The sequence below is a fragment of the Vicia villosa genome, linkage group LG5 (genome assembly GCF_029867415.1).
Source record: "Vicia villosa cultivar HV-30 ecotype Madison, WI linkage group LG5, Vvil1.0, whole genome shotgun sequence".
NCBI lineage: Eukaryota > Viridiplantae > Streptophyta > Magnoliopsida > Fabales > Fabaceae > Vicia > Vicia villosa.
This window is the reverse complement of record NC_081184.1, coordinates 139,337,610-139,364,035: the sequence shown is the minus strand read 5'-3', so window position 1 is coordinate 139,364,035 and position 26,426 is coordinate 139,337,610. Positions and strand designations below refer to the sequence as shown.

Genomic DNA, 26,426 nt, shown 5'->3' with positions numbered 1-26,426 from the left:
AGGAAATCATATTTTTATATACAGAAAAATAATAATTATTGTTCAAAAAAATGTCTTTTTAAAAATATTATGAATTACTCAAGGTGGCCGACAAAAACCTAAATATTAGTGGTTTATAAAAAACTCCTATATTATATTGGAACACATTTAATATTTTAAATTTTAACTTATATATTAATCTTAGACTTCTTTTTTATCCTTTTTTTATAATTTATTTTAATTTTTTCTATTATTTTTAAATTCCATATTCTAATTGGTAACATAAAACCGGTCCACACCAGAACTCGTGCGGAGGCACGGGTTTCACACTAGTTTTTAATAAAATACTAGTAAGTAACCCGTGCTATCGCACAGGTCTGGACTGTATTTATATTACATGTATCAGAACACACTAAATTGTTTAATACGACACCATATATTTAGTTGGATAATATTGATAGAGTTATATAACTTATAATCATTTATCAAATTAGAATATCATGTGTTTGGAATGTAAAACGCAACATAATATAATTCAGATAAGTTAAAAAATTCCAAAATAAGTTTCTTAAAAAAAACAATGAACTTGAATACAAATAATAATAAGGCTTTAAGACCTGACATCACTCAATGCTTACTGATCGACCTAGATACACATGCTGTTTATGAATATAAGATAATTAAATCAAAGAGAAAATATGTAGAGATGTATGTGGGAGATGGATGGTACGCATATGCGAAAGAAAAAAAAGCTAATGGTGGGAGATACGATGTTCTTTCATTATAACTCTGAAAAAGAAATATTGTATGTGAGGTTGTCTCGTCGTCGCTGAAAGAACAATGTTTGAATGCCACAGGAATGTAATGTGTATTGTTTGTGATATTTACTTTCCTTGTTATGAGTTGTACGTTGTTTAATTGGTTTGTAATGTTACCCTTTGTTATTAATATAATGAAGCTAACTTTGTTTCCAAATGTTTTGATTTTGGTTATTAGTTAAGTATGTTTGAAGTTGTGCAGTTCATAAGTGTTATTCATATTCTATTGATAGATGTTAGATGTGAAATAAAAAAAGGTGTGTATGAGTTGAAGTAACATTGTAAAAGCCAGAGATTTAGTTTGGTTATAAAATCCAGATATTTAGAGATTCAGTTAGGTTGAGTATGGGTTTTCAATGAAGAACAATATAATTAAATGGTTTGTTGAGTGAAACAATTATAAAGAAGTGTAACATATTTTCCTTTGATATAGACTAATTATAAGAATATATTTTCAAGCAAGTATTTGATAACGTGCATATATATTAATCATTTCATGCATTATTTTTTCTTTGTTAAAAAAAACAAGTATTTGACAACATGCATATATATTAATAATAAAATTATTAAGAGTATGATTATTACATTGACAACATGCATACATATTTTAGAATAAAGTTCTTAATTTAAAAACTAAACTGTAGAACACATTTATGGTAAAGTTAAGAAGAGGAATATAAAGCAAGTAAAGATACAATGTAACAAAGATAATTGAAAATCAAAGATGCGAAATTAAATTGAAGTAGGAATTGATAATAAATAGTAATTCTGAAACATAAATCTTAAACAGCCTCAGCATAACATGTCTGCATCAACAGGAATGAAATGTAAATAAAGACATTAAACAACCAAACACATTTAAATTGTTTTGGTAAATAAAGATATATACATACATACACATATATATATATATATATATATATATATATATATATATATATATATATATATATATATATATATATATATATATATATATATATATCAGGGTGTAATGTGAAACTAAATCTAATTTGAAATTGAAACAATGTACGTACAAAAAAACTCTTGTTATCGTCTTGTGACGAAGGCTCCGAATCTCCAAGCTTCGATATATGCTGCCAATAGTTTCCCGTTCAATTAAAATCAGTCATTTGTCATAAGGTAATGTTTAATGAACAAACTAAAATAGAATGCAAATAAAACACACCTCTTCTCATTTGAAGCTGTCACGTATCTTTTTACGTGTTTCATCATCATCTTTGAAACCAATTACTGATAGCTTGTTAAACTTTGGCTGAAAAACAACTCTAATAGCCAACTTTTTTGTCAACATTGCATCAAGTTAAATCGAGAATTCAAAGGGATTGTCTTCACCGGCCTAAAATAAATAATTAGATTTAATAACAGATATCAAGCCAACTAAAAAATTATATGCTGAATAAACTATACCTCAATTAGTTCAATTTTAATTTGTAAAGCAGATTTTCCAATTAACTTCACACAATCAATGTCCCAAAAGACAAATCGTGCCTTGAACTTCCCATCAGTTCCCATCACTTCAAGCTTAAACCTATAGCAAATATGGTTTAAAGAACATAGTTTCAAGCTGCACATAAACAAAATATTTTTTTTGAAAAAGCTATAAAATAATAATGTAATTTTGATACTTGGGAACCGGTTTTTCAGTTATGTGATTCACATAGCACTTCAATTTTCCATCTTTAAGAGATACACTCTTTGTACACTGACCACACCCATCATAATACCACCCAGCCTGGCCAACCTCAGATTTTTCCAACTTAGCAACAGTTACACAGGTTCCTCCTATGGAATGAAGAGTTGAAAAAATGTTAAAATAATGCAGATATCAAATAAAGAAAATAAATAGGAAAGGTTATTTTACATGCTGAAGAGTTGTGATTTCAGCAAGACTAAGAATATCAGCCTTCCATATGAACTTATCAAAGTCAGAATACTGTGAGTTCTGAGTCAGAATACTGTGAGTTCTGAGGAAATGTTAAAAATATTATTTTATTAAATTGGATAAGACTCAATATCCACGTAATCTCAACACAATACATATTTTATTTTTAATCAACAATTATTTTTATTTGAGAAACAAAATCTTTATCTTTAAATATATTTTTTTATTCTCCATCTCACAAATTCTTGTTTTTTTCTTTTTAAATAGTTATTCAATACAATTGAGTATATATGCTCAATGTTCATTTTACAATTAAATAATTTATTTAAAATTTATATGTATATCTAAATATATTTTATACCGTATCAAATTGGATAATTTTTAATAATCGTGGAGACAACTAATTTTTCATCTCACGGATAACTATCAACACAATATCTATTTTATTTTATTTTTTGATTACAAAGAGGGCCAATGGCCCAAGAGAGAAAAAACTAAGGAGGGAAAAACCTATCAGAGGACACCCCACGAGTATCCTCAACTAAAAACCTAGAAATACAATCAGGAGGAGAATTATAAATCACAATCTCCGAGTTATCATTGCATCCAACAGAAGCCAGAGTCTCAGCGCACCTATTAGTTTCTCTAAACGAGTGACTAATAGAAACACCTTCTAGCTTAGCCATAAGAACTTTAATCTTGTCAAGGATCCCCACACAACCTATATGCATAGACCTCCCATTCTCAACCGCTTCCACCACCATAGTAGAATCAACATTTATATCCACATTGAGATAGCCAAGATCGATAGAAAGTTTTAACCCTTCAAACACTCCACATAACTCTGTCATAAAAGGAGTACACTTGCCCAAGCTCTTAGAAAAACCACCCAGCCAATCTCCAAGATGATTTCGAATTAACCCTCCACAGCCAGCCGCTTTATTGTCTCTACAAGCACTATCTGAATTCATCATTACCCAAAACTTACGCGGAGGACACCAAGAGATATTATGATCACTATTCAAATTACCACTCACATACTTTACCATCACGCTTGCATGTTCATACTCATTAACCTTCTGTTTAATGAAATTCCCAGGATCAAAAGGTACGACTTCATATTACCTTCAAACCACGCCATAAAATCCCGTTGCTTGAAGAAATCTTTAACGTATACCGTAGGACTCAGAGCATTCCAAACCTTTCGAGCTTTGCCTCAATCCCTCAAAGCATGCATACTATTTCCAAACACATGCCCACATATATTACAAGTTGCAGTACCTAAACCTCTCTTGCTTTTGTTCATGTTAGTCATTAGTTTCTCATGATAAACTACCCATAAAAAGCACCTTATTCTTTCTGGAATTCTCAGTTTCCAAATATACTCCCAGTATTTATTCTCCTCCACACTGCTAGATTCGGATAATGACTGATACATGGCTTTGACCGAATAAAAACCATCTCCGTATCCAACTAGCATAAACTTATCTTCTCCTCCATGCTGGTTCGGTGGAACAATAGCTCTTATCCTAATAAGAGTATCAGCAGGAAGCCAATCCTTTAATAGCATCCAGTCCCACTCTCCATCACTACCCGTCAATTGTTGAATTCGCATCCCACGCAATTCCTCCGGTATGCTGATAACTATAACTGCTATGCGCAAGCCTGGGGCAATCCAACAATCATCCCAAGCGTCAATCTTCTCACCCGCCCCAATACTCCAAACTCCAGTACAAATAATTTCCGACATCAAATTATACAAAGCCCTCCAAAGGCTGGAGTCTTGGTTCCTATACTTGCACAATTGTTGTGTATCATTAGCTAGGTACAAACCTTTCAAAACTTTGCACCATAAATCTTGAGAATTATTCAACAGACCCCAACTTAGCTTCATGAAGCAAGATTTATTCATAATATCCAACTTCCTCAAACCTAAGTCACTCCTTTCGGTTACATAACTATATCCCAATTAATCGAATGGATCTTCTTCTTATTACTAGTATCACCCCAAATGAAGTTCCGCTAAACTCTTTGAATTTCCTTAATACAAGAGGTAGGAAGGATATTCATCATCATAGCATATGTCGTGATAGCTTCCACTACTGATTTCGCCAACGTAACTCTACCTGCAAAAGACAATACGTTAGTTTTCCAACTTGCAAGGCTACCCTCCACCTGCTCCAGAATATACTGAAAGTCCTTGCTTCTCAAAGCTTTCCCACTTAGCGGCACTCTGAGGTACTTCCCAAAGCTGTCAGTTTCTCGGAATTTTGCAATACTCGTCAACTTATTTCGCATACCACGAAACACATTCCTAGAATACATCAAGCTGGATTTCTCGTTACTAATCTCATGCCCTGACATCTTACAGAATCTATTAAGAATATCAACAACACCAGACATTTGCTCCTCTGACGCTTCACCAGCTATTTTTTAAGCAACATTAATTGAGTTTCTATCATTATTGTTCATTTTACAATTAAATAACTCGCTTCATATTTACAAGTGTATCTAAATATATTTTATAACATATCAAATAAGATAATATTCAATAGTAATTCAGATAACTAACTTTCTCACGGGTCACTATCAACATAATATCTATTTTATTTTTAATAAATTTTAATTGAGTTTATACGATTATTGTTCATTTTACAATTAAATCATTCATTTCAAATTTATATGTGTATCTAAATATATTTTATATCGTATGAAATTGGATAATACTCAATAGCAGGGCAGACAACTAACTTTCCATATCACAGGTCACTATCATGACAATTTCTATTTATTTTAATCAACAATTGTCTTCATTTGAGAGATAAAAACTTTTTTTCCAAATGTCAAAATTTCCTTTTTTTTTCTTTCTCCATATTACGAGTTCCTTTTTTTATTTTTCTACAACTATTTAGTACAATTGAGTTTATATGATAATTGTTCATTTTAGGATTAAGTAACTCATTTCAAATTTACTTGTATATCTAAATATATTTTATACCATATTAAATTGAATAATACTTTCGAGTCATGCAAAAAACTAACTTTTTATTTCACATGTCACAATTATCACAATACCTATTTTATTTTTAATTAATATTAATTAAATTTTTATGATCATTATCAAATAGATAAGCTCAATATCCATGTAAACAACTAATTCTCCATTTCACAAGTCACTATCAATACAATACATATTTAATGCAATTGAGTTTATATAATCACTGTTTATTTTTAACTAATTAACTCTTCTCAAATTACATATATATATCAAAATATATTTTATATTGTATCAAATATATTTATTTGTAGAGACATACGAGTATCTAATTAGTTATTACTTAAAATAAATTACGGTAAAATAAAAAAAAAACCAAAATAATTATTTAAATATTAGTATACCCACTAAAAAAACTAGAAATAAAGTATAATCAATTTCTCAATTATTGTGGAGATAAATAATACAAATATAAGAATAAAGTATGGGAAAAACAACTTACCTAATAATAATATTATTGTTATTTATTATAATAACAATAAAAATATGCTACACGTGGCAACAGCTACATCCCTTATAATGGAAACATATATTAGGTCCCACAACAACTCAAAAGATTCATGAATTTGTCACACACACCAACACCAACGACAACAACAAAAGCATCGTCCTTATCTTATCTTGTTTTTTATATATACATGTTCTTTTATATATTTTTCCATACTCAACAATCCTATAATAACAAGCAAATTTTGATTTCGTATAAATAACAAAAAGGAGGAGAAGAGAATATTAAAGTATAATTGTTATGGAAGATTTGGAGAAACAAGAGAGAAATGTAGAAGAGGAAGAGAATTTGCTAGAAAATGTTGCAGTTTTGGATTTTGATGTATTGTGTTCCTCTGTAGCTTTGAAAGCTTCTCAAGGAAGATGGGGGAATGTAGGAACCGTGGATGAAGAAGAAGATGATGAGAATGAGGTTTTTGGTGGGGTTTTGAGGATGTGGGAAGGTGAACTTTTTGATTTCTTTGATCATCGTCGCATTGCTATTGAATCAACATTGTAAGCAATTTTCATTCATTTTTTAGGCCATTTTTTATTAAATTTTTTTGTGATGATAACATTAAACATTTTCTTGTGTTATATATTATAGTTGTCCTTGCTATCGATTTGGGAAGAACATGAAGAGAGCTGGTTTTGGTTCATGTTACATTCAGGTATATTATACATACTATTGTTTATTGAAAATTAGTCAAAGATGACTCAAATATTGGTTATGATGAAATTTGAAGTTTCTTTGTTTTATTTTGCAGGCAGCAATTTACATGATTCTTGCTATTGGTGCTTTTGTGAACTTCATTGCCTATGTTGTCACAAGACATCACTGCTTTCTCTATATTTCTCTTTCCCTCATTATTTCTGTTGGTGTGTATTTAGGATTTTTCCGCACACTCATAAGAAAGAAATTCAACATCAAGGGTAGTGAAAGTTCATTGGATGATTGTGCTTACCATTTTGCATGTCCTTGTTGTACATTATCTCAGGTCATTTTCCAAATTCAGTTTGTGCATAATATAATTGGAGTAATCTTTCTTAGTATTGATTTTTTTTGTTTTGTTTTTAATATGATGTAGGAGTCTAGAACATTGGAGATGAACAATGTACAAGATGGTACTTGGCATGGAAGGGGTGACACAAAATGCATTGGTAGCTTTGGTGAAAAAAGTAAAACATATCTTGAGTTACTTCCTCCTCCTCTTGTCTCAATCAAATCATAGTAATTTGAATGAGAATGAGATTGTTTTAAATCTTCTGCACTGCTTTTGGACTTAGAAAGAGATATTGATTTCTCATGTATATAATTGTTTGTTACTATCAATAAATATGGTTTGATTTTACCAACCCATGTAATAAAATTTTACAAGTTTTCAATTTGATGAAACGTTATTTTGAATTGGAATGTTACATAATAATAATCACTAAATTCATAGCATGAAAGAAGCAAGAGAAAACAACAAAAGAAAACATGGAAAAAAGAGAAAAAACCAAAATTTATGCTTTCAATGAGAGTTGAACTCATGACCTCCCGCTTACTAAACGGGTGCTCTAACCAACTGAGCTATGAAAGCTTGTTGATTGACTGTCAATTTTTACTAAATTTAATATTTTATTGTGAAGCACTATAAACCCATGGAAGAATGTAAGTCCCATGTTTAAAAACTGGATTAATAATAGAACCTACTAGTTCAGATTTTAATTAATAAACAAATATAAAATTTTCTTACTGTCGTTAAGTACGTACTATAGATCAATTACATAAAGACCAAATTGAACTAGAAAAATTATTAATTAACCACTTTGCAATAATACATCGCTTTTTTAAGATTTCGTTGGTCTAAATTGAGTAAATAACTCTGACCAAAAAAAAAGAGTAAATAATAAAGTGAAAAAATATTTCCTAATATTACACATTGATGTTAAAATAATGAGAATAATTGGTATATACTTTCTGTTTAAAATTTTCTACACACTCAATACATCACAACTAGGGCTGTATTTGGGAATGCGGATCCGAGAACCGGACCGGGATCCGGATCGGTGGAACTGGTCCAATGGACCGACCGAAACAGTGAATGGGACGGTAATGGATAAAAAAAATATCCGAATCCAAAATGAAGAACCGGACCAAATATCCAATGAGTAACCGAAAGTAAAAATATAAATAGCCTTGTCATTTCATTTCCTCACTTTTTCCCACTCCCTCTCTCTCATTCACTCTCAGACTCCTCTGGTCCTCTCCTCCCTCTCTCACTCACGTGTCTCTCTTCCTCTCCTCCTCCCATGTCTCTACCTCAGCCACCTCCGACGGCCTCCTCTTCCCATCCTTGTCTCCGATGATAACTCTTCATCCTCACACACTAGTTATTGTTTTTACTTCTTCTTGAATCGTGATTTCGTGTATCTGTTTCAGAGAGATATCTTGGAGTATCTTCTTCGTATAACTGTAATGTATTCAATCTTTTTGTATTGTTATATTTCACATAAATTTCATGCTATTTACCATGTTTGCATGTTAGGTTTGATGCTTCGTTCTATAGTATGTTGCTGTTTTGCCCTATTTTGTTTTGCCCTAATTTGTTTTGACCTAAACTTTTTATAAATGAAATGCATGTTACAATTTTGACCTAAGTTTTGCCTATTTCAATTTTCAAGTTTGATTAAGATTAATAAATCGTTAGGGTTTTCTTATACTGAGTTTTTTTGATTCATAAATGATAATAAAGCTCGATTAGGTTTTCTTATACTGTTCTAAATAAAGTTGGGCTTCTGTTGGTGAGTTTTGTTACAGTTTACTATTATATTATTGTTTAATTCTTTGTATTTTCTTCCATGTCGTTTCAAGATTCATCATTGACTCCTCCAACAATGGTGGATGATCTTATTGATATTGAGTTGTTGCTTGGTGACATCGGGGAAGAGGAGACAACGGATGGAGGTAATTTAGAGATTGGTGAGTTGATGGATATGGAGGTTCCAGTTCCGAGTGATACAACTACTCAAACCAACCCCACTGATAATACTACTACTCAGACCCCTACTCAAAATACTACAAACACAAACACTGATGCTTCAACCCCTCAAGTTGCCCAAGCTCAGAGTTCCCAGAGTCAGAGAAATGCTGATGGTAGAGCTCGTCGTCCCAAAAAATCTGCTGTTCATTCTGAAATGGTGCTGATTGTAGGTCCAGATGGCATTAAGAAGTGGAAGTGCAGATGGTGTGGAAAGCTTTACACATATGATTCAAAGTAGAAGAGTACCTCTAATGGTAAGAAACATTTAGATGTTTGTATTCAGAGAAGGTTAAGGTTGAAAGGAAATAATGAGAAAGAGTTTGCTCAGTCTAGATTAAACATAGGTGATAATACTCATAGTTTAGCTACTTGGACATATAATCATGCTAGGGTTAGAGAAATTGCAGCACACATGATTCTAGGTCATGAATTTCCTTTTTCTGTTATGGAAGGTGTTATTTTTAATGAGTTTCTAAAAGAGATTTATCCATGGTACAAAAAGATTACTAGACAACAGGTTAAGTTTGATTGCGAGACATTTTATGAGGCTGAGAGAATTAAAATGAAACGGTCTATGGCTTTGATTAATAGGGTCAGTCTCACCACTGACTTGTGGTGGTCTGGTGAACAGAGGAAAGGCTAAATGACTGTGACTGGTCATTTCATTGATTCAAAATGGCAGCTTCATAAAAGAGTTTTATCTTTTAAGAATGTGCCACCACCACATTCTGGAGAGGTTTTGTGCAGGGAATTGATAAAGGTAATGGATGATTGGGGAATAAGGGATAAGGTAGCATCTATTTTTGTTGATAATGCCAGTGCCAATGATAATTGCATTGCTAGGTTGAAGAGGGATTATTCTGGTAGGAGAAATTTACCCTTAGGTGGTAAGTTATTTCATGTAAGGTGTTGTGCACACATCTTAAATCTGTTGGTGCAAGATGGGCTTGATATGATTAAGGTGTCTGTTGATAAGATAAGAAATGGTGTCAAATACTTGCTCAATTCTGAAACAAGATGCAAATCATTCAAAAAGATTGTTGATGAGTTGCAACTTGAAGGCAGAATGCAAGTGTTGGATACAAAGACTAGGTGGAACTCAACTTGGTTGATATTGTATACTGCATACCATTACAGAGAAGTGTGGCCTAGATATGCTGAGGAAAATGGTGCATTTCTCAGTTTTTTGCCTGATGCAAATGATTGGGAAGATGTTCATGATATTTGCAAGTTTTTGGAGGTTTTTGCTGATGTGACATCAATTATTAGTGGCACATCTTACCCTACTGCTAATCTGTTTTTGTCTGAGCTTTACAGAGTGAAGGTTTTACTTGATAATCCTTCAAGAATCTCACATAATCCTCAGTTGCAGGCCCTTGCTAGTGAAATGAAGTTGAAATATGACAAGTATTGGTCAGAGTTTAATACATTGATTTCTATTGGTGCAGTTCTTGATCCAAGGTATGAACATCTTAGCCTATGATGTATGATTATTATCTGAGGCATGATTATTATTCTCTGATCTTGATATGAATGATTATTATCTGATGCATGATTGGTATCCTGTTATTGATATGTATAGTAGTGAGTTGTGACTTAATTGTGTCTTATTAAGTTGCCTTGCTGCTGGTTGTGGTTTAATAGTGCCTACTGCCTGCCTATGATGTAATTTTTTCTTGAATTGTATGAATTATTTATGATTACCTGAGGCATATGATGGATCCTGTAATCCTGTTCTTGATAGGCTCATTTAAGTTGTCTTGCTGGTTGTGGACTTGTGGTTTAATAGTGCCTATGATGAAATCTTTTCTTGAATTGTATGAATTATGATTACCTGAGGCCTATGATGGATTGTTTTGTTGATATGCATATTAGTGAGTTGTGACTTAATAGTGCCTATTTTCTCATTTAAGTTGCCTTGCTAGTTGTGGTTTAATAGTGCCTATGATGACATGTTTTCTTGATCTGCATTATTAGAATTCAAGATTCTGAGGCCTATTCTGTTACCTCTTGGTGACTTTAGTTGGGGTTGTGGCCTATTCTGTTACCTCATTAATTGCTAATGCTGCCAATGATGAACAATAATTCTGAGGTCATTAATTGTTAATGTTGCCTTTCCTAATGAATTATTCTGAGGCCATTGTTGTTACCTTATACTTTATTTTATGCAATAGGTATAAGATGATCTTCATCAAATGGGTATACCCCTTTTTGTATCCAAATCCCACTCAATCAGATACATATCAACAACAATTGTCTAAAAATTTAAGTACCCTCTTTCAATTGTATCAAGATTCCTATGGAACCAATGATGCAACTACCCCTATTGCTGCATCTGAATCTTCAGAAGTAGGATCTACTTCTGGATTGGGAAGGAGGAACTTTGAAATGTTTTTAGAAACTGTTGTGGGTAATAATTCCAAATCTGACCTTGAATTATATTTTGAGGAGCTTCCTTTGAAAGTTCCCCCTAATGCTAAATTTGATGTTTTAACTTGGTGGATGGGAAATGAGGCCAAATATCCTGTTCTTAGTAAATTGGCAAAGGATATCCTAACTGTTCCAGTTACTACTGTTGCTTCAGAAACAACTTTTAGTGCTGGGAAAAGGATTATTGATCCGAAAAGATCTTCTATGAACCTGTTCTTAACTAATACTTTTCAAATTTGTGTTGTAGCTTGAGGAGCCACAAGATGAACCTTTGACATATCATTTTGGTGAAGATTTGGGTGTTTCATCTACTGCTGCTGCAACTTGAATACAATGCCAATGATGAGATTGTTCTGAGGCATTATGAAATGTAATGTTCTTTTGAGTTTATTTTGACTTATCATTTTGAAATGCTGCTGCTGGTTGTCATTTTGAAACCTCGTGTATTTTTGATACAATTATCTTTGGTAGCCTCTTATCAAAACATTAATATTTGTCTTGGTATATTATATAAGTTGGAAAATTATATAAGTGATTATGAAATGCTGCTGGTTGTTAATTTCATATGTAAAATCATTAGTTTCATTTCATGTACAGTTTGGAAACCCATAAATAAACATGAAATTTCATTAATTTTTTTTTGTGTATCGGGTGGTCCGGTTACCCGATCAACAACAATAGTCCGGTTTCGGTTATTTTATTAAAAAAGATCTAATTCGGTTCGGTCTTCGGTTACCCGAAATTGTTGGATCGGTTTCGGTCCAAAAATTTATCCATCACTGTGCTGGACCGGTCCCGGTTTACCCGGATAAGTTTTCGGTCCATGAATCGGGATATCAATTATCTGGACCGAACCGGACCGATAACAGCCCTAATCACAACCATTTACAAATGCTAATTTATATACCGATTAAAAAAAGTCAAATATTTACAAAAATTTAACGGTTATAATTCATGTAAAAAAAATTAGTGTATTTCAGTTAAATTTTAAAATAATTATATATGATTGTGTCTATACAATGATTTTTGTCTTTCATTAAACACGATTATCATAACTACAATTTTGTAGCTTTAATTGTAAGGTCATTTGTGCATTTATCAACTTATAAGTTTATAAGTGAATGTTACATTATTTGGTTTTGATTTCTTTCCGGAGATTACTATTTAAAGTTGTTATAATTGTAAGTATATTTTACTGCAAAATCGAACCGTGATTCATTGACTTGAAATATAGTTAAATATAAATTTAAGTAACTGAAAATAATTAATAAAGAAAAACTAATTTCATGTTTAACTAGTCCTAATAACATCAATTAAATGCTAAAATGAAAGTACCTTATGTGATTAATCACATAAGGCTAAGGCTCTGCTAGGGTTAAGGCGAGTTGGGATTAGGGTTTCGGCGAGTTTGGTTTGGGCTCCGACAAGACCCTTTTGGTAGTTTTTTATAGCATCAACAACAATGTTCTCAATGATTTGATTTAAACTCCTCGTCTTTAGATCAGGGACCTATTCAGAGAGGACAAACTTAGTGAAACTGTGCACTGCATGATAACCTTGTTCCACGAGTTTCCTAAACATAGGGTTTGCTTCTACAAACCGTGAAGATTAAGAGGAAGCCAATGAATTGAAGCTAAGGCATACAAAGAAGGTAAAAAACAAGGAAGCGGGTCTTTCAGCTCCTAATATCAGATTAGGAATGAACCATGCTTAACCCCAATTTGAACATCCCCTCTTACAAAAACATGGTGACTGGAGAAAGAATGGAAGAATGCAAAGTCATAGCAGATTTAGATTATTTATAAGAAGTTTTTTGGGAACCAAAGAAACTTGAAGATGGTCTCATAATTGAATAATGGAGCTATGGCGATTATGAAAGCCCAGAAATCATTATATTAACAAAATAAGAACTATGTATTTCTCATCCTTGGAAGAAAGGTGTTACTGTTAAGATGTTGGGAAGACATATTGAGTTCAAGGTGCTCGAGAATAGAATGCAACAAATGTGGGCTCAAAAAGGTATTATCAATATTATTGATCTTGGACAAGAATTCTTTCTGGTAACGTTCACAAGTGAAGAAGGTCAAGAATTCGCTCTAATGGAAGGGTCGTGGTCGTGGATGATCTATGACCACTATTTAACTGTCAGAGATTGGAGAGATAACTTCTGTCTTGCTAGAGATGCCATTGAAGAACTTGCGATTTGGGTAAGAATATATGGGTTGCCAATAGAGTATTATGACAATAGTGTGCTATCTTACATTGTTGATCAAATTGGGAAAACGGTTAAAGTTGACAAGAATACCCTAACCAGGGCAAAAATAAAATATGTGAGATTATGTATCCAAGTGAACTTGATGAAACTGTTGTTGGCAATGTTATCGATTAAAGGTCATCATTACAAAGACACTGTTACGTGTTTAATAAAGACTTAAGCTCTTTATCATACTCAGAGTCGAAGCTCTGATACCAATTGAAGGAGAAGATTAAACACAAGAAAGGGGGTTTGAATTGGGTTTTCCACTCTTGACAGATTTTTCGTCCCTTAAGTGAAGTGGTGTAAGCAATACTTTTGATTGCTTCGCAGGAACATAAATTTGAAATAAAGCATAAACAAAAGTAAAGAACACACGATATATCCTGGTTCACTTGAGAAACCCTCAAGCTAATCCAGTCCACCCGACCAAGGTGATTTCTCCTTGAACTCGAGGACTTAATCCACTATAATCAAATTGATTACAACTGCATGGGCAACCGTCGATGACTAACTCTGCACAAGCAACCGCAAGTGACAAACCCTGCATAAGCTACCCGTGGGTGACTCATAATCACTAAGACTACCATATTAGTCATCCCAAAGCATCTGACCTAACCGGTCCTTTGAGGAATACAAAACCTTCCTAAAGCTTCTGACCTAACTGGTCCTTTAGAAGGAACAAACATCTGTTTTTTTTTTTTTGCAAGGTTTGTTTACAATTGATGGCTTCTACACAAGCATATGTAAACTCAATTAAGTACATCAAAAGATCTTAATACACACTAAGAATATTACATTGTATTGTAGCTTTTTAATGTATGGCCTTCTTTTCTTCAAGTAACTTCTTCACGGACAAAAGCCCAAAGTCTTGAATTCCTTACTTCTTCTTCTTCATAAGCTTCTGAAAGCTTTGTTGATCTTGATATAGCACAGAGAAGAACTTTCTCATCTTGATTCATCTTAGAGTATTTTTGGACAGCAGCCCATACACTATTTGATTTGATAATCACTTCAAAGCACAACATTTATGTTGTGAATTTGTAGTTGAAGCTTCAAGGATCATCTTCCTTAACAAAATAACAATAGAACCATTTGATCAAGAGTCATTCTAGTTGTTGTTATTTTTGCTGATGGTTGTGTTATTTTTCACAGTGATTTTTAACACCAACAACAACTTTAAATGTATGATCTTTTCCTTATATAGCCAAAGAAAATAGAGTCGTTGAGCAACAGTTGGCTATTGAAAAGATTCGTTACACAATGATTTGGAATAATACTGCCACATTTCTGTACTGTGTACTTATCAATGCTAACTGTAACATTTGGCTTCTAAACTTCAGAGGCTTATGATGATAGATGTTTGAAGCATGAGTATAGTTGTGATACGTTAATCTCCAGATGGTTAAGTCTTCAGTTTTCCAGAACTTGTTTGCTCAGAATCTTGTATTCGAAACTTAAGCACTTGTCTTTAAAACCTTATTCTTCAGAACCTCAAGTCTTCAGAGTCTTTAGAACCACATCTTCAGAGTCTTCAGCACTTGGTCTTCAGAACCTTTATTTTTCAGAATCATGAGTCTTCAAAGCTTAATATTTAGAATCCTTACATCTTCACAATCTTCACTTTCTTCAGAATCAGAACCACTCTTAGAACATAATCCATAGGAACATTGTAACGATAATATCAGGCATCCTTGTATCTTTCCAATTATGATCAAATACAAAAGTATACTCGTTTCTACAATATTCTTGCGACTTGTGTTACACATAGTAACTCGCGTATGATCTTCATTACACATCTTGATAATGTTTGTTTGATCTAATATCTTCAATAGTCACGATCTTGCACAGAAACAAACATTAGAACATAAAATAGTTCTTTCACAAATACTCCATTGTTATCATTAAAACTCATAAATATATTGCATAGCCAAATCTTGTTCTAACACAAGGAGCAAGTGAAGAAAAGTTCCATCCAGAAGACTCTATCGCTACTATCACTCTTCCCCGCCACTTAGAGGAATGTAGTAGTAAAGGAGATGTCGAGACAACTATGGGAGAAAAATCTAGAGACAATAATTTAGAAGATGAAACTGAGGTGGAATTCGTCAAGCAAACACCAAGAGACGTCCAAGGGGCTATAATCAACTAGCCCTTGTTTTTATGAATCAATATCATATTAAGATAATGTTATGGAATTATCATGGTGCTAGTAATAAGGAGCTTGTTATAGTGTGCAAGCATTATATTTTTGAAAGTTAACATGTGATGCACCATAGTGTTTTTAGGTCGAGGGGTGGTATACACCACTATCACCTTAAGAATAACTTAAGACACTTGCATAACATTCTATGTAATATTCTTATGGCGGGTCAATCCAGTATAAATATTACTCTGAACATTCATACCTACGTGAAGACTTGATAAATTTTTACCAACCTATCCATATAATGGTCCTAAGGATTTAATGTTATCCTACTTCACACAAAAATTTGAATATAAATAATTTGAGAATAATATCTTTATGTTTAATGGGATCTCATGATTAAATCATATTTAATGATTTATTAAATAGATTATCTATTCTATGGACTTTATTATTTTAGAAAAACAAACACAACAAAGAAAAACCTTAATCTTTTTAGTTTTGATTATGCTAATACTCTAATGAGAGGTCTTCATCTGAAGTGCTCATCAAGTCCATCTGGTGTTGATGACAACATTGTATGGTGAATTCGTCATTTAATATGGTGATCAAGTTATGGTTCTCAAGATATCAAAGCTCATTTAATAAGGGGATCAATTTCTGATGCTTTAAGATCAAAATGTCAACGCCCATCTTTGGAGAACAACACTTAATGTCAAGTGACAGTCAATGGAGTCGGTGAAGATCTGTGACCGAGCAGTGAGTCTGATGATGGTGTCTAAATTAAAGAGTTATCTCAAGTCTCATAAGAAGGATATTCAAGGTTCCAATAAAGGGCTATAGTCAAAGATAACATATCAAGGAACTTGAAGCTTCATGCTTGTGAATGAGATAAAGTGTGAAAGCTCGTAGAGTCTTTGTCGAGTGATCTGTGTTTGTGAATGTGTAAGACTAGCTCTCGAATTTACTAAGGCAAATCTCACCCACACTTTCGAATGATTGGAAACTCTCTCTCTCTCTCTATCTCTCTCTCTCTCTCTCTCTCTCTCTCTCTCTCTCTCTCTCTCTCTCTCTCTCTCTCTCTCTCTCTCTCTCTCTCTCTCTCTCTCTCTCTCTCTCTCTCTCTCCCTCTCAATTAAAATAAATCGAAAATGTTTTTTGTGCATAGCTAGTTGGCTACTAGCTCAAAAAGTTCTTTATGAGTTCAATTTACACTTTATAATCGATTAGCCCTTAGGCGTATTTTATTTTTGTAATGTTGCATAATCAACTATTAAGTCTTTTAATCGACTAGTAACAACTCTTTTGAAAACCTTCCTCATTGGTACCTCATAATCGTTTATGGGATTGACTTAATCGATTAGGAGCCTTAAAAAGTTCGTGAAATATTTTCATATTTAAGCCACCTTTTGTCCTATAAATAGATGGCTTATTTGATGTTTCATGTGCACCGTAAAAGTATTACAAATACCTTTCCCTCTCTATCTCATCTCTCTCTATCTCTCTCTTTATTTTGTCAACTTTTCCTTAGTACTTTTGAGAGTAAAATTTTATATTTGTGATGTTTCTGGGTTTAATGTAAGGGTGTTATTTTAATATCTCATTGTGAGAATTTTATTTTGGTTGTGAGCTAAACTAATTGAAAAGCTTGTTTAATTGTTGAGGTGAACTAGTTAAAACCTTTATTTGGTTGGAAAGTCTTTGTAATAAAAACTCTCAATAGGTTTGTGAGCCTAGCCTGATGTCAAAAGCTCTCCTTGGGTTCGGGATTATGTTGTGGTAAAATCTCTTGGTTGGAAGTTCTCTGTAGTTAAAAGTTAAAACTCCGTGTTTGGTTAAAACTCCAATTATGTTTTAAGGAGAGGTTCGTGAGCAATCCTGTAAAAAAAATTTCATATCATAGTGGAAACTCTTGAGAAGGAATTCTTAGAGAGGGGGGTAGGTCACATCATTAGACCAAACATCTATAAATCTTTGTTGCTCATGACAGACCCAACATCTTTAGAGACCTAAAGCCATTTTTAAAGTGAAACTTTAAAATAGATGAAAATTTTAATTTTTGTAGTTGTCAACCGTTGAACCAAATACCAAAATCATATTTGGCCTTTCTTTTACCCATTCCATTATGAAAAAAATATATTATTTTATATATTATAACAAAATAAAACTTTTTAGGTTTTTTTGGATCCAAATTTGTGAGTCCTAAAGCTCTTACTTGGGCCGCCTTACCTTTAGGTCGACCTTGTTGGTGCTTTTTAGTTATTTATTTTTGTTGCATTTCATCTATCTGATTTTCTCTTTTCTGCTGCTTTTATTTTGTTTGTTTTTACAAGCTTTTTTTAAATTTAGATTTTGTTAAATATTTTTATTTGGAAATGGTTTTTCAAACCTACACAATTCACCGCCATATTATGTTTGAAATCACATGTCTAACCTGGACCGTCAAATCTAAATATTAAAGGATACTACCATCACCTCTCTATTGTTATAACGAATATGACACTCCTTTAGAGCAGTTATCCATTAGAAGGTTCTAGCTTAAATAAAACTAATGATTGATCTGCCCTAGAAGGACACCTAATCAAAACAATTAGAATGCATCATACTTGAAAAAAATCCTCTAACCATTGTCATTTCTTACCATTGTCCAAAACAAAAATTTCTAGACCTTTGAAAACCCCATAACCTATTAGAGAAGTCAAACAAATGTGCCACAATAAAATACACATTATTCTAACTCTAAATATTTCTCGTTCGTATTTAACTTGTGTGTTAATTATATATATATATATATATATATATATATATATATATATATATATATATATATATATATATAATCAATTATTAAGATCTTAGTTTATTCTCTTGCATGTTATAGCTAGATATATCAATTTCATATTAGAAGAAAAACTAGATTAAACATATAAATCTCATACTAGAAGAAAAATCAAATTAAAAAATCCATTATGATTGATATTCAATATATTTTTTTATCAATCTTTATCTAAAGAGAAGAAAAACCATTTAACAATGAATTATTAAAATAATGTAACTGTCCTAAATTTTAAAATAATTTTAGAAATCAGCATCAATCAAAGATATATAAAAAATTAAAATATAAATTTGATATGAGAAAATACTAGTTGGTATTGGTAGACAGTATAAATTTATTGTATATATTTCTTTTTTCATAAAATTGATATATATATATATATATATATGGGGACGACTCAAGTGAGAACACTTGATTATTATGAGAAATGAGAACAATGAATCACGGCCATTAAATTTGATTTTAATGGACTGGATTGGTTCCTCTTTCTAAGATCAAGTCCATTAAATATTAAGGATCTTAAAAAGAGGAACCAATCTAGTCCATTAAAATCAAATTTAATGGCCGTGATTCATTGTTCTCATTTCTCATAATAACCAAGTGTTCTCACTTGAGTCGTCCCCATATATATATATATATATATATATATATATATATATATATATATATATATATATATATATATATATATATATATATATATATATATATATATTCATAAAATTTTGAACATTAACCAATAAACTAACGATGCACACACCTATTAATATTTCTTAATACTCCTTTTGATTCTATTTATAAAACAACTTTATTTTTTAAATTTATTTAAAAATGATTTATATATTATTTAAATACATTATTTACTTTATGTATTTATATATTATCCTTCATAACATAAATTGAGTAATTAAATGACCTCCACACAGTTATTTTTATCAATTACGAATATATATAATTCCTGGACGTTTGAGCATCAAACATAATTGAAAGTGCATCACCCAAAAAAACAAAATCCAAACTGCATACACAAGCAACCATTTCCCCAATCAAAATGAATTACATTAAACACAATAATTAAGAAAAACCAGATCAATTATTCGGCGGGTTGGTGCCACGACCCATTCCAAACTCCGTTCCACCTCTTTGCTGTTCTTCTCCACCTGTCACTGCCATCGCATGGTAAACCGGAACTGGGCCGGGGTTCGGCACACCTTGATACACTTGTTGTTTCAAACCATCACGAACCACCGCAGTGGGACTGTAGGGCTGCACTGGGGCCACATGCCTCATTCCCGCACCATACACTTGACCCGAACCCGGAACCATATGATGATACCCAATTGGAACCTGGGGTTGCATAACTGCATGATAAGGCTGTTGAACGTATGGATAATGAACCTGTTGCATCGGCATATTTCCGGGTTGAACCGAACCGGAAATATAGTAAACCGGGACCGGTTGTGCATGATGACCCGAATATGCAGCTTCTTGTGCTTGTGAAGCTTGTGTTTGTGCTTGTGGTTGGGGGTGGGGGTAGTGTACTGCAGGGTTAATCTGGTAAATATTCTGTTTCAGTTGCGGTTGAAAAACCGTTTCATTTTGGTTTTCTTTGAAATCAGAAACCTGGTTATCGAGTTTGGTTTTAACTGGTGGAAGATTCGGAATAGAAGGAACACTCAACGCTGATGAAGTTGAACAAAACGGTGAAGAAACAACCGGAGCAGGAGAACCCGGATCCGAATTCGAAACGTTATCTTGTTGAAGAAGGTGACGTTCCTTAGGTCGTGATTCACGGAGGTTTTGGTTTTGGTTAATTTCTTCGGAGTTATTATCCAACCCGAATAAATAATCAGGTACTTCAGAAAGCATAGAAGAAGCTTCTGAACGACCTCGTTCGAGTCCTGAAACGCCACCGTTTAAAGCGTCCATGAACCAGTTTTCTCTTTTAGTAGAGCCGTTTAAGAGCGAGCTGATACTGTTGGCTCGAGAGTCTTCTCCTTCGGGGAAGAGGAAGACGCGAAGCCGAGCCGCTCGCGGGTTTTCATTCTGTGAGACGCGGTCGTACTCGTCTATCATGTTCTCAACGTCTTCGTCTGTTGTAACGGTGATCAACGCGTCTAGGTCTTCGTTTGGAAGTTGGTACTTTGCAGTTATGTTGGTCATGCCTGCACACGATCAATATTCAAAACTCAAAACCACCGTAGAAAAAGTACAAGAAATTGAGAAAAAAACGGATTAAGTGAGGGTTTGGAAATTGTTACCACAGAGTTTGGAGAGTTTGTGGACTAAAGCGGAGAATGGAATAGAGCGATTGACGGCGACGATTCGAGTATCGCCGCCGACGTAACGGAGTTGATTATCCGATGGACGGGGGAGGATCTTGCCGCCGAAGCTACACATGAAGCGGACACGTGGCGGAGCGTCTTGGAAGTGATCGGAGCGAGGGGAAGGGGAGACGGAATCATCGTCTAAGTGTGGGAGTGAGGACGCCATTATCCACAGTGGCGGGGAATGGAAGCGTTATTAAAATTGTTGGTGAAAATGAAAGAATAAAGTTAGAACATATTTGGATTCGGTGGGAGACACGTAGTAATTGTGGGCTGGCATTGGTGGTTTGTATGCTCTATCAATCAACGGAGGAAGTATTTATCAGGGACCGCCCCAATCCCACGCCCACTTGGTCTCTCATTCGTTGGTGCCAATTGTAATACTTTTATGTATAAAATAAAATAATATGATGTCATACCAATCATAGCATATAGATACATCATGTTTCAATAATGTGAAAATGAAGATGCACATAAGATTTTTTATATTTCTAACAAGTAAAATAAAAATAATGGTCACGTCGCATAGGTTTTTAACAAGCAAGTTAATATCAGCCAGAATAACATCCATAATATATAACAAAAACACTACATGCTAACTCGATCCGGAGAAGGATGGTAAGGTTCATAAATGAGGTGGTGAGCTACATTATGTACTTTTTATATTTTATGTTTTTATGTTTTTTCTCGTCGGGTGTATATGTAAATATTTTGACGTTGAAGAAAGAAACATTTGAAAATCAGAATATTTAAATTTAAAATAGCGTGTGTGCATTTATGTGATCTCTTCTTTAAATTTTATATTGATGTCCTTTTCAAAAACCTACCGTCTTTTGTGTTTGAACAATTGTGAGAAAAGATTGATGTTAAAAAATTCGGTCAAATACGATCTGATAACTATGTTTCTTCTAGCTGCTTTGATCAAGTGTCCTCCTAAGTCAAGTTCATTTTTAGGTTTTGTGGCGTTATAATCTTAATGGGGATAACTACTTTAAGTGAGTGTCATTAGTGATCTAACATTAGTACATTTAGACTATTAGATTTGACGGTCTAAAAGCTTTTAGGTATTGGGTTGGATCAAGTTGGTTGGGCTTTGGCTTATTCTCGAACATATTCTTTCAAAGTTATAACAACACAATACTTAACTTCAGCGTATGTGATTTACATGAACGATTCAACCTAAATGATGGAAAAAAGAAACGATTGCATTGAATAGAGGTTGGAGATGAAAAGTGGGAGTATACTAATTTTGTATCTTAGAAACAAAGTGATTAAAGTCGGTGTCAAGAATACCATGAGTTTTGGCGTTCCTTGGAAAAGTTTAAATCTTTAGTCGCAATACGATGTAACCCATCACGCTTTCCTCGAACAGGAGCTTAGTGGGCTTTGGGATTCCATATCCTTTTAGGTTTCGTAATGTGTGGCCCGGTTGATGAAAGCTAAGTCCCTCAAGTGAGACGTTCAACTTCTCGGGCGAGACTTCTATCCAACACTCGAGCAAAACTAAAGATCTAGTATGTGGTGTTGGATATGGGTCACGCCTCTTAGGCATGATTTATTGGATATGATCTCGCCCGAGGGGATACTAAGTTCCTCAGGCGAAATTTTAGTTAGCATGAAGAGCCTAAGTTCTCTAGGTGCAATAATGTATAGCCCGACTGATGAGACACTAAGTCTCTCAGGCGAGGCGTTTTACTTCCCATGCAGGAATTCTATCAAGCCCTCAAGCAAGATTGGTAATCTAGTTTTTGAAGCTGGATATAGGTCGCGCCTCGTAGGCATGTTATATCATATGCCTTAGATTTTTTGTACGGCCTTAAAGGGCGGGTAGGACGAGGTCCAACGCACTGAATATTGCCTCAGCAGGCGACGAGGACCTGTGTCAAGAAATCCAGTATAACGTATCGCCTCAAGGGATGGCAATGACCTTCGTCAAGAAGTCTAGCACAGAGTATCGCTTTAAGGGGCGGTAAAGACCCTCGTCGAGAAGTCCAACACAAAGTAATGCCTCGAGAGACAACAAACACCCTCGTCTAGAATTCAAACACAAAGTATCACCTCGAGGGGCGGCAAATACCTTTGCCGAGAAGTCCGCATAAAGTATCACCTCGAGGGAAAAGAACTTTATTGAGAAGTCTTCACAATCTTCATCGAGAAGTCCAACACAAAGTATCGCCTTGGGGGAAGGCAAGGACCTTCATCGAGAAGTCTAGCACAAAGTATCGTCTTGAGGGGCGGCAAGGACCTTCAGCGAGAAATCCATCACAAAGTATCGCCTCGAGGAGTGGCAAGGACCCTCATCGAGAAATCCAGCACAAATTATCGCCTCCAGGGGTACATGGGCATGTTATTTTTAGAAAAGTTACAAATAATTCTAACTGTAATAATATAAAAAAGGGGAGATTCTCAGAACATGATTTGGTTCTGCATCTGACTTTAAGTTTTAATGATAACAATATATAGTTTCTTAAATAAAAAAATTAGTATCCTAATGGTTTTGTTTAGTGTGTAGTTGAAAGCTAACGGGTTCTGACTCTGAAGAAGTGACATGTGATGTCATCAGTTTCTGAACTCAACACACTCTGACTCTAAAGAGATAATAAAGTGTACTTTACAAAGATAAGTCAAGTTTATAATGCTTTTGAAGAACACTTTCAAATAGATTTTGACTCTGACTCTGATAAATGAGCTTCTGAAGACTATCAAGCTTTGAAGTTATACGCTCCATAGACTCTAAAGACCAAGTTCGGGAGACTCTGAAGACCAAGTTCTGAAAACTCAAAAGACAAGGTTCTGAAGACTCTCTCATACAGTTTTTGATCTCTCTAACGCATTCTGAAGCCTCTGAAGATTAAAAGATAAGATCAAAAAGTGTTTACGTGAGAAAATAGTATACAGTACAAGATCAAATATTCTTTCCACTACATTGTTTTTGTGGATAAAGGAAAATACTATTGTATCAATTTGTCCATTTTCACAAACCGTTATGCAAGAATACAACTATACATTTGTGGAACTCCATCTTCACCCTCCAACGAATCTTTTCTTTGCCTATATAAAGAAGCCTTGAAGAATGGAACAGTAAGAATTTTTCTTAACATTCTCTCAACAATCCTTCAAGAACGTAAATGAGAACATTACAATTCTATGAGAGAAGAAAAACATCAAACAAGGAACTTTTGTTCATACACTTGCTTTCAAACATTTTTTGTTAATCATTGTATTTCATTTGTGTAATTTGCTTTTTAGAAGCATTCTTGTAACACACTTTGTATCTCAACTTTTGAGTTGTATTTCCTTGAGAGATTAGTCAAAATTTTCTAGAAGACATTGACAATAGTTCTTTGTATTTGTAATCAATTTTGATTATAGTGAATTAAGTCCTTGTGAGAAGGCGGAATTATCTTGGCGGGTGGACTGGAGGTAATTTCGTTAACAGCGAAACAAAATCAAAATATTGGTGTTCATTATTTTATTCTAACCCTCCTAACGGACATTAGAATAAAAACAAAAATCAAACAGGAAACAATGATCACATAAACAAACAACTATTATAATTTTTGTCATGACTCAAATTTGTTCAGAACATTTTTATAAAAACTCTAAAATCAATGGAAAAATAGTACACGTGTCAAAAACCTTATAAATACTACCTTAATTTTCGTCAACCCACAAAATCATTTATCCACTTATCATCTTTAGAAACTAATTTGTCTCAGTTTGACTCACATCAAAATTTTAGTAATTATTCAAAATATAAATAAAGATGAATATTTAAACATCTTATCCAAACTCAAATCATGATCATCATTTCTCTTTCAATTAACATATTTACATAGATTAGATAATGTTTACTATTTTTACTTATGCATGTGTGTTTTGTCAAAAAGGATACTATGATTGTGGGAAACTTATTTATTTTTTCGTTTAATTTATCGTTTAAGTTAATATATTTAAAAATACATGTCTTTTCATACTTATCAAATAATTATTTTTAATTTTACTTACCATATCATATGTAAATATTTATGAAAATATTTTAAACTAGCTCAATAAATTAATAATATTATAGTATTATATAATTTAATTCAATTTTTCAAATAAAATGTGCGTATGTGATTTAGCGGTGAAATACTTGGATCCTGAGAATCTGCTCTTGTAGGTTCGAAATCTATTAGATTCAAATTATTTATTAAAAAATTTAAATATTATATCGATATAAGTATAAGAATATTTTTTAAATGTCAACAGTGAGAAACCAGGATTCCATTTTCTGGTAGCTGCTAAGAATGTCTGGTTTATATCCTTTCAAAAAAAGTGTGGCTATAAATGGTTGTTCTGCTTGATAACATCATCTATTTTTGGTTATAATATAAAATAATGTTGGGCGGCAAATTGAAGTATTATTAATAATATCAATACCTGATATTGATATTGGAATCTATCAAAGAACACAAATATTGAGATGTTTATACTTTTTTGGATCTAAAACAAGTAGGTTAGGTAGAGACGGTACTTAACAATTGAGGTAGGGTATAACACTAACTCCGGTTGACTTTCTTTATGGTGTTCTTAATATTTAAAAATTGGATTCATCATAAAAAATGGAAGGCGTGATAGACACATCTAAAGACAAGAAAAATGTTATTTTGATAGAGACACGGATATAATACTATTGTGAAATATATAGTTAATCTAATATTGATGAGATAGGGAGTTGGTTATTGGTTGGTGTTTCTTACTAGTTAGTTAATGTATATAAATAAGTTTGGGATAGTCACTTATACTACTAAAAAAGATTCATTTGTACAATTCTCAATTTCATCCATATACATATGACTTTTGTTCTAGGGCCGTCGGTAGGTGCCAAGAAGAAAGGCTCAATAACATAGCAAAAGCAAGATAGTATGCATAACATGTAGATATTTCCTTCCTTGAAAGCATGCAAGTCTTTTCTTTAGAGTTTTGCTAACTGATCTCTAGATAATCAAACGAATGATCGTGATTCATATCTCATTTCATATTTTTTGTTGTTGGTGTTTCTCCTATTTAAGAGAAAAGTCGGTTATTTTTCAAATATTCAAAGTCATTTTCATCACACATCATTTTTCATTATCTTACTAATTTGGACGTTGAAGGGTTAACCTTGTAGGCCAACCTTCT

At 33.2% G+C, this 26,426-nt stretch overlaps 4 protein-coding genes and 1 non-coding gene across 5 annotated transcripts; 3 read left to right on the top strand and 2 right to left on the bottom strand.

Moving 5' to 3' along the window:
- The first annotated feature begins 6,387 nt into the window (after positions 1 to 6,387).
- LOC131607533 (uncharacterized) lies at positions 6,388 to 7,600 on the top strand. Its single transcript, XM_058879527.1, has 4 exons — positions 6,388 to 6,760; positions 6,852 to 6,915; positions 7,012 to 7,242; positions 7,333 to 7,600. The coding sequence occupies exons 1-4, from the start codon at positions 6,507 to 6,509 to the stop codon at positions 7,474 to 7,476; spliced, it is 693 nt and encodes a 230-aa protein (XP_058735510.1). The 5' UTR covers positions 6,388 to 6,506; the 3' UTR covers positions 7,477 to 7,600.
- A 153-nt stretch (positions 7,601 to 7,753) lies between these two features.
- On the bottom strand, positions 7,754 to 7,827 carry TRNAT-AGU (transfer RNA threonine (anticodon AGU)). The gene has a single exon. It is a non-coding gene; the product is annotated as a tRNA-Thr (tRNA).
- Positions 7,828 to 9,088: 1,261 nt separating this feature from the next.
- Positions 9,089 to 12,028, top strand: LOC131605576 (zinc finger BED domain-containing protein RICESLEEPER 1-like). Its single transcript, XM_058877919.1, has 5 exons — positions 9,089 to 9,436; positions 9,554 to 9,862; positions 9,953 to 10,731; positions 11,445 to 11,835; positions 11,948 to 12,028. Exons 1-5 carry the CDS (start codon positions 9,089 to 9,091, stop codon positions 12,026 to 12,028), a joined length of 1,908 nt encoding a protein of 635 aa, XP_058733902.1.
- Positions 12,029 to 13,652: 1,624 nt separating this feature from the next.
- On the top strand, positions 13,653 to 14,135 carry LOC131605574 (uncharacterized). Its single transcript, XM_058877917.1, has one exon. It carries the CDS (start codon positions 13,653 to 13,655, stop codon positions 14,133 to 14,135), a length of 483 nt encoding a protein of 160 aa, XP_058733900.1.
- Positions 14,136 to 19,822: 5,687 nt separating this feature from the next.
- Positions 19,823 to 21,642, bottom strand: LOC131602752 (protein PAL OF QUIRKY-like). Its single transcript, XM_058874938.1, has 2 exons — positions 21,198 to 21,642; positions 19,823 to 21,101 (listed from the first exon to the last, which is right to left on the bottom strand). Exons 1-2 carry the CDS (start codon positions 21,427 to 21,429, stop codon positions 20,026 to 20,028), a joined length of 1,308 nt encoding a protein of 435 aa, XP_058730921.1. The 5' UTR covers positions 21,430 to 21,642; the 3' UTR covers positions 19,823 to 20,025.
- Positions 21,643 to 26,426: the final 4,784 nt, after the last annotated feature.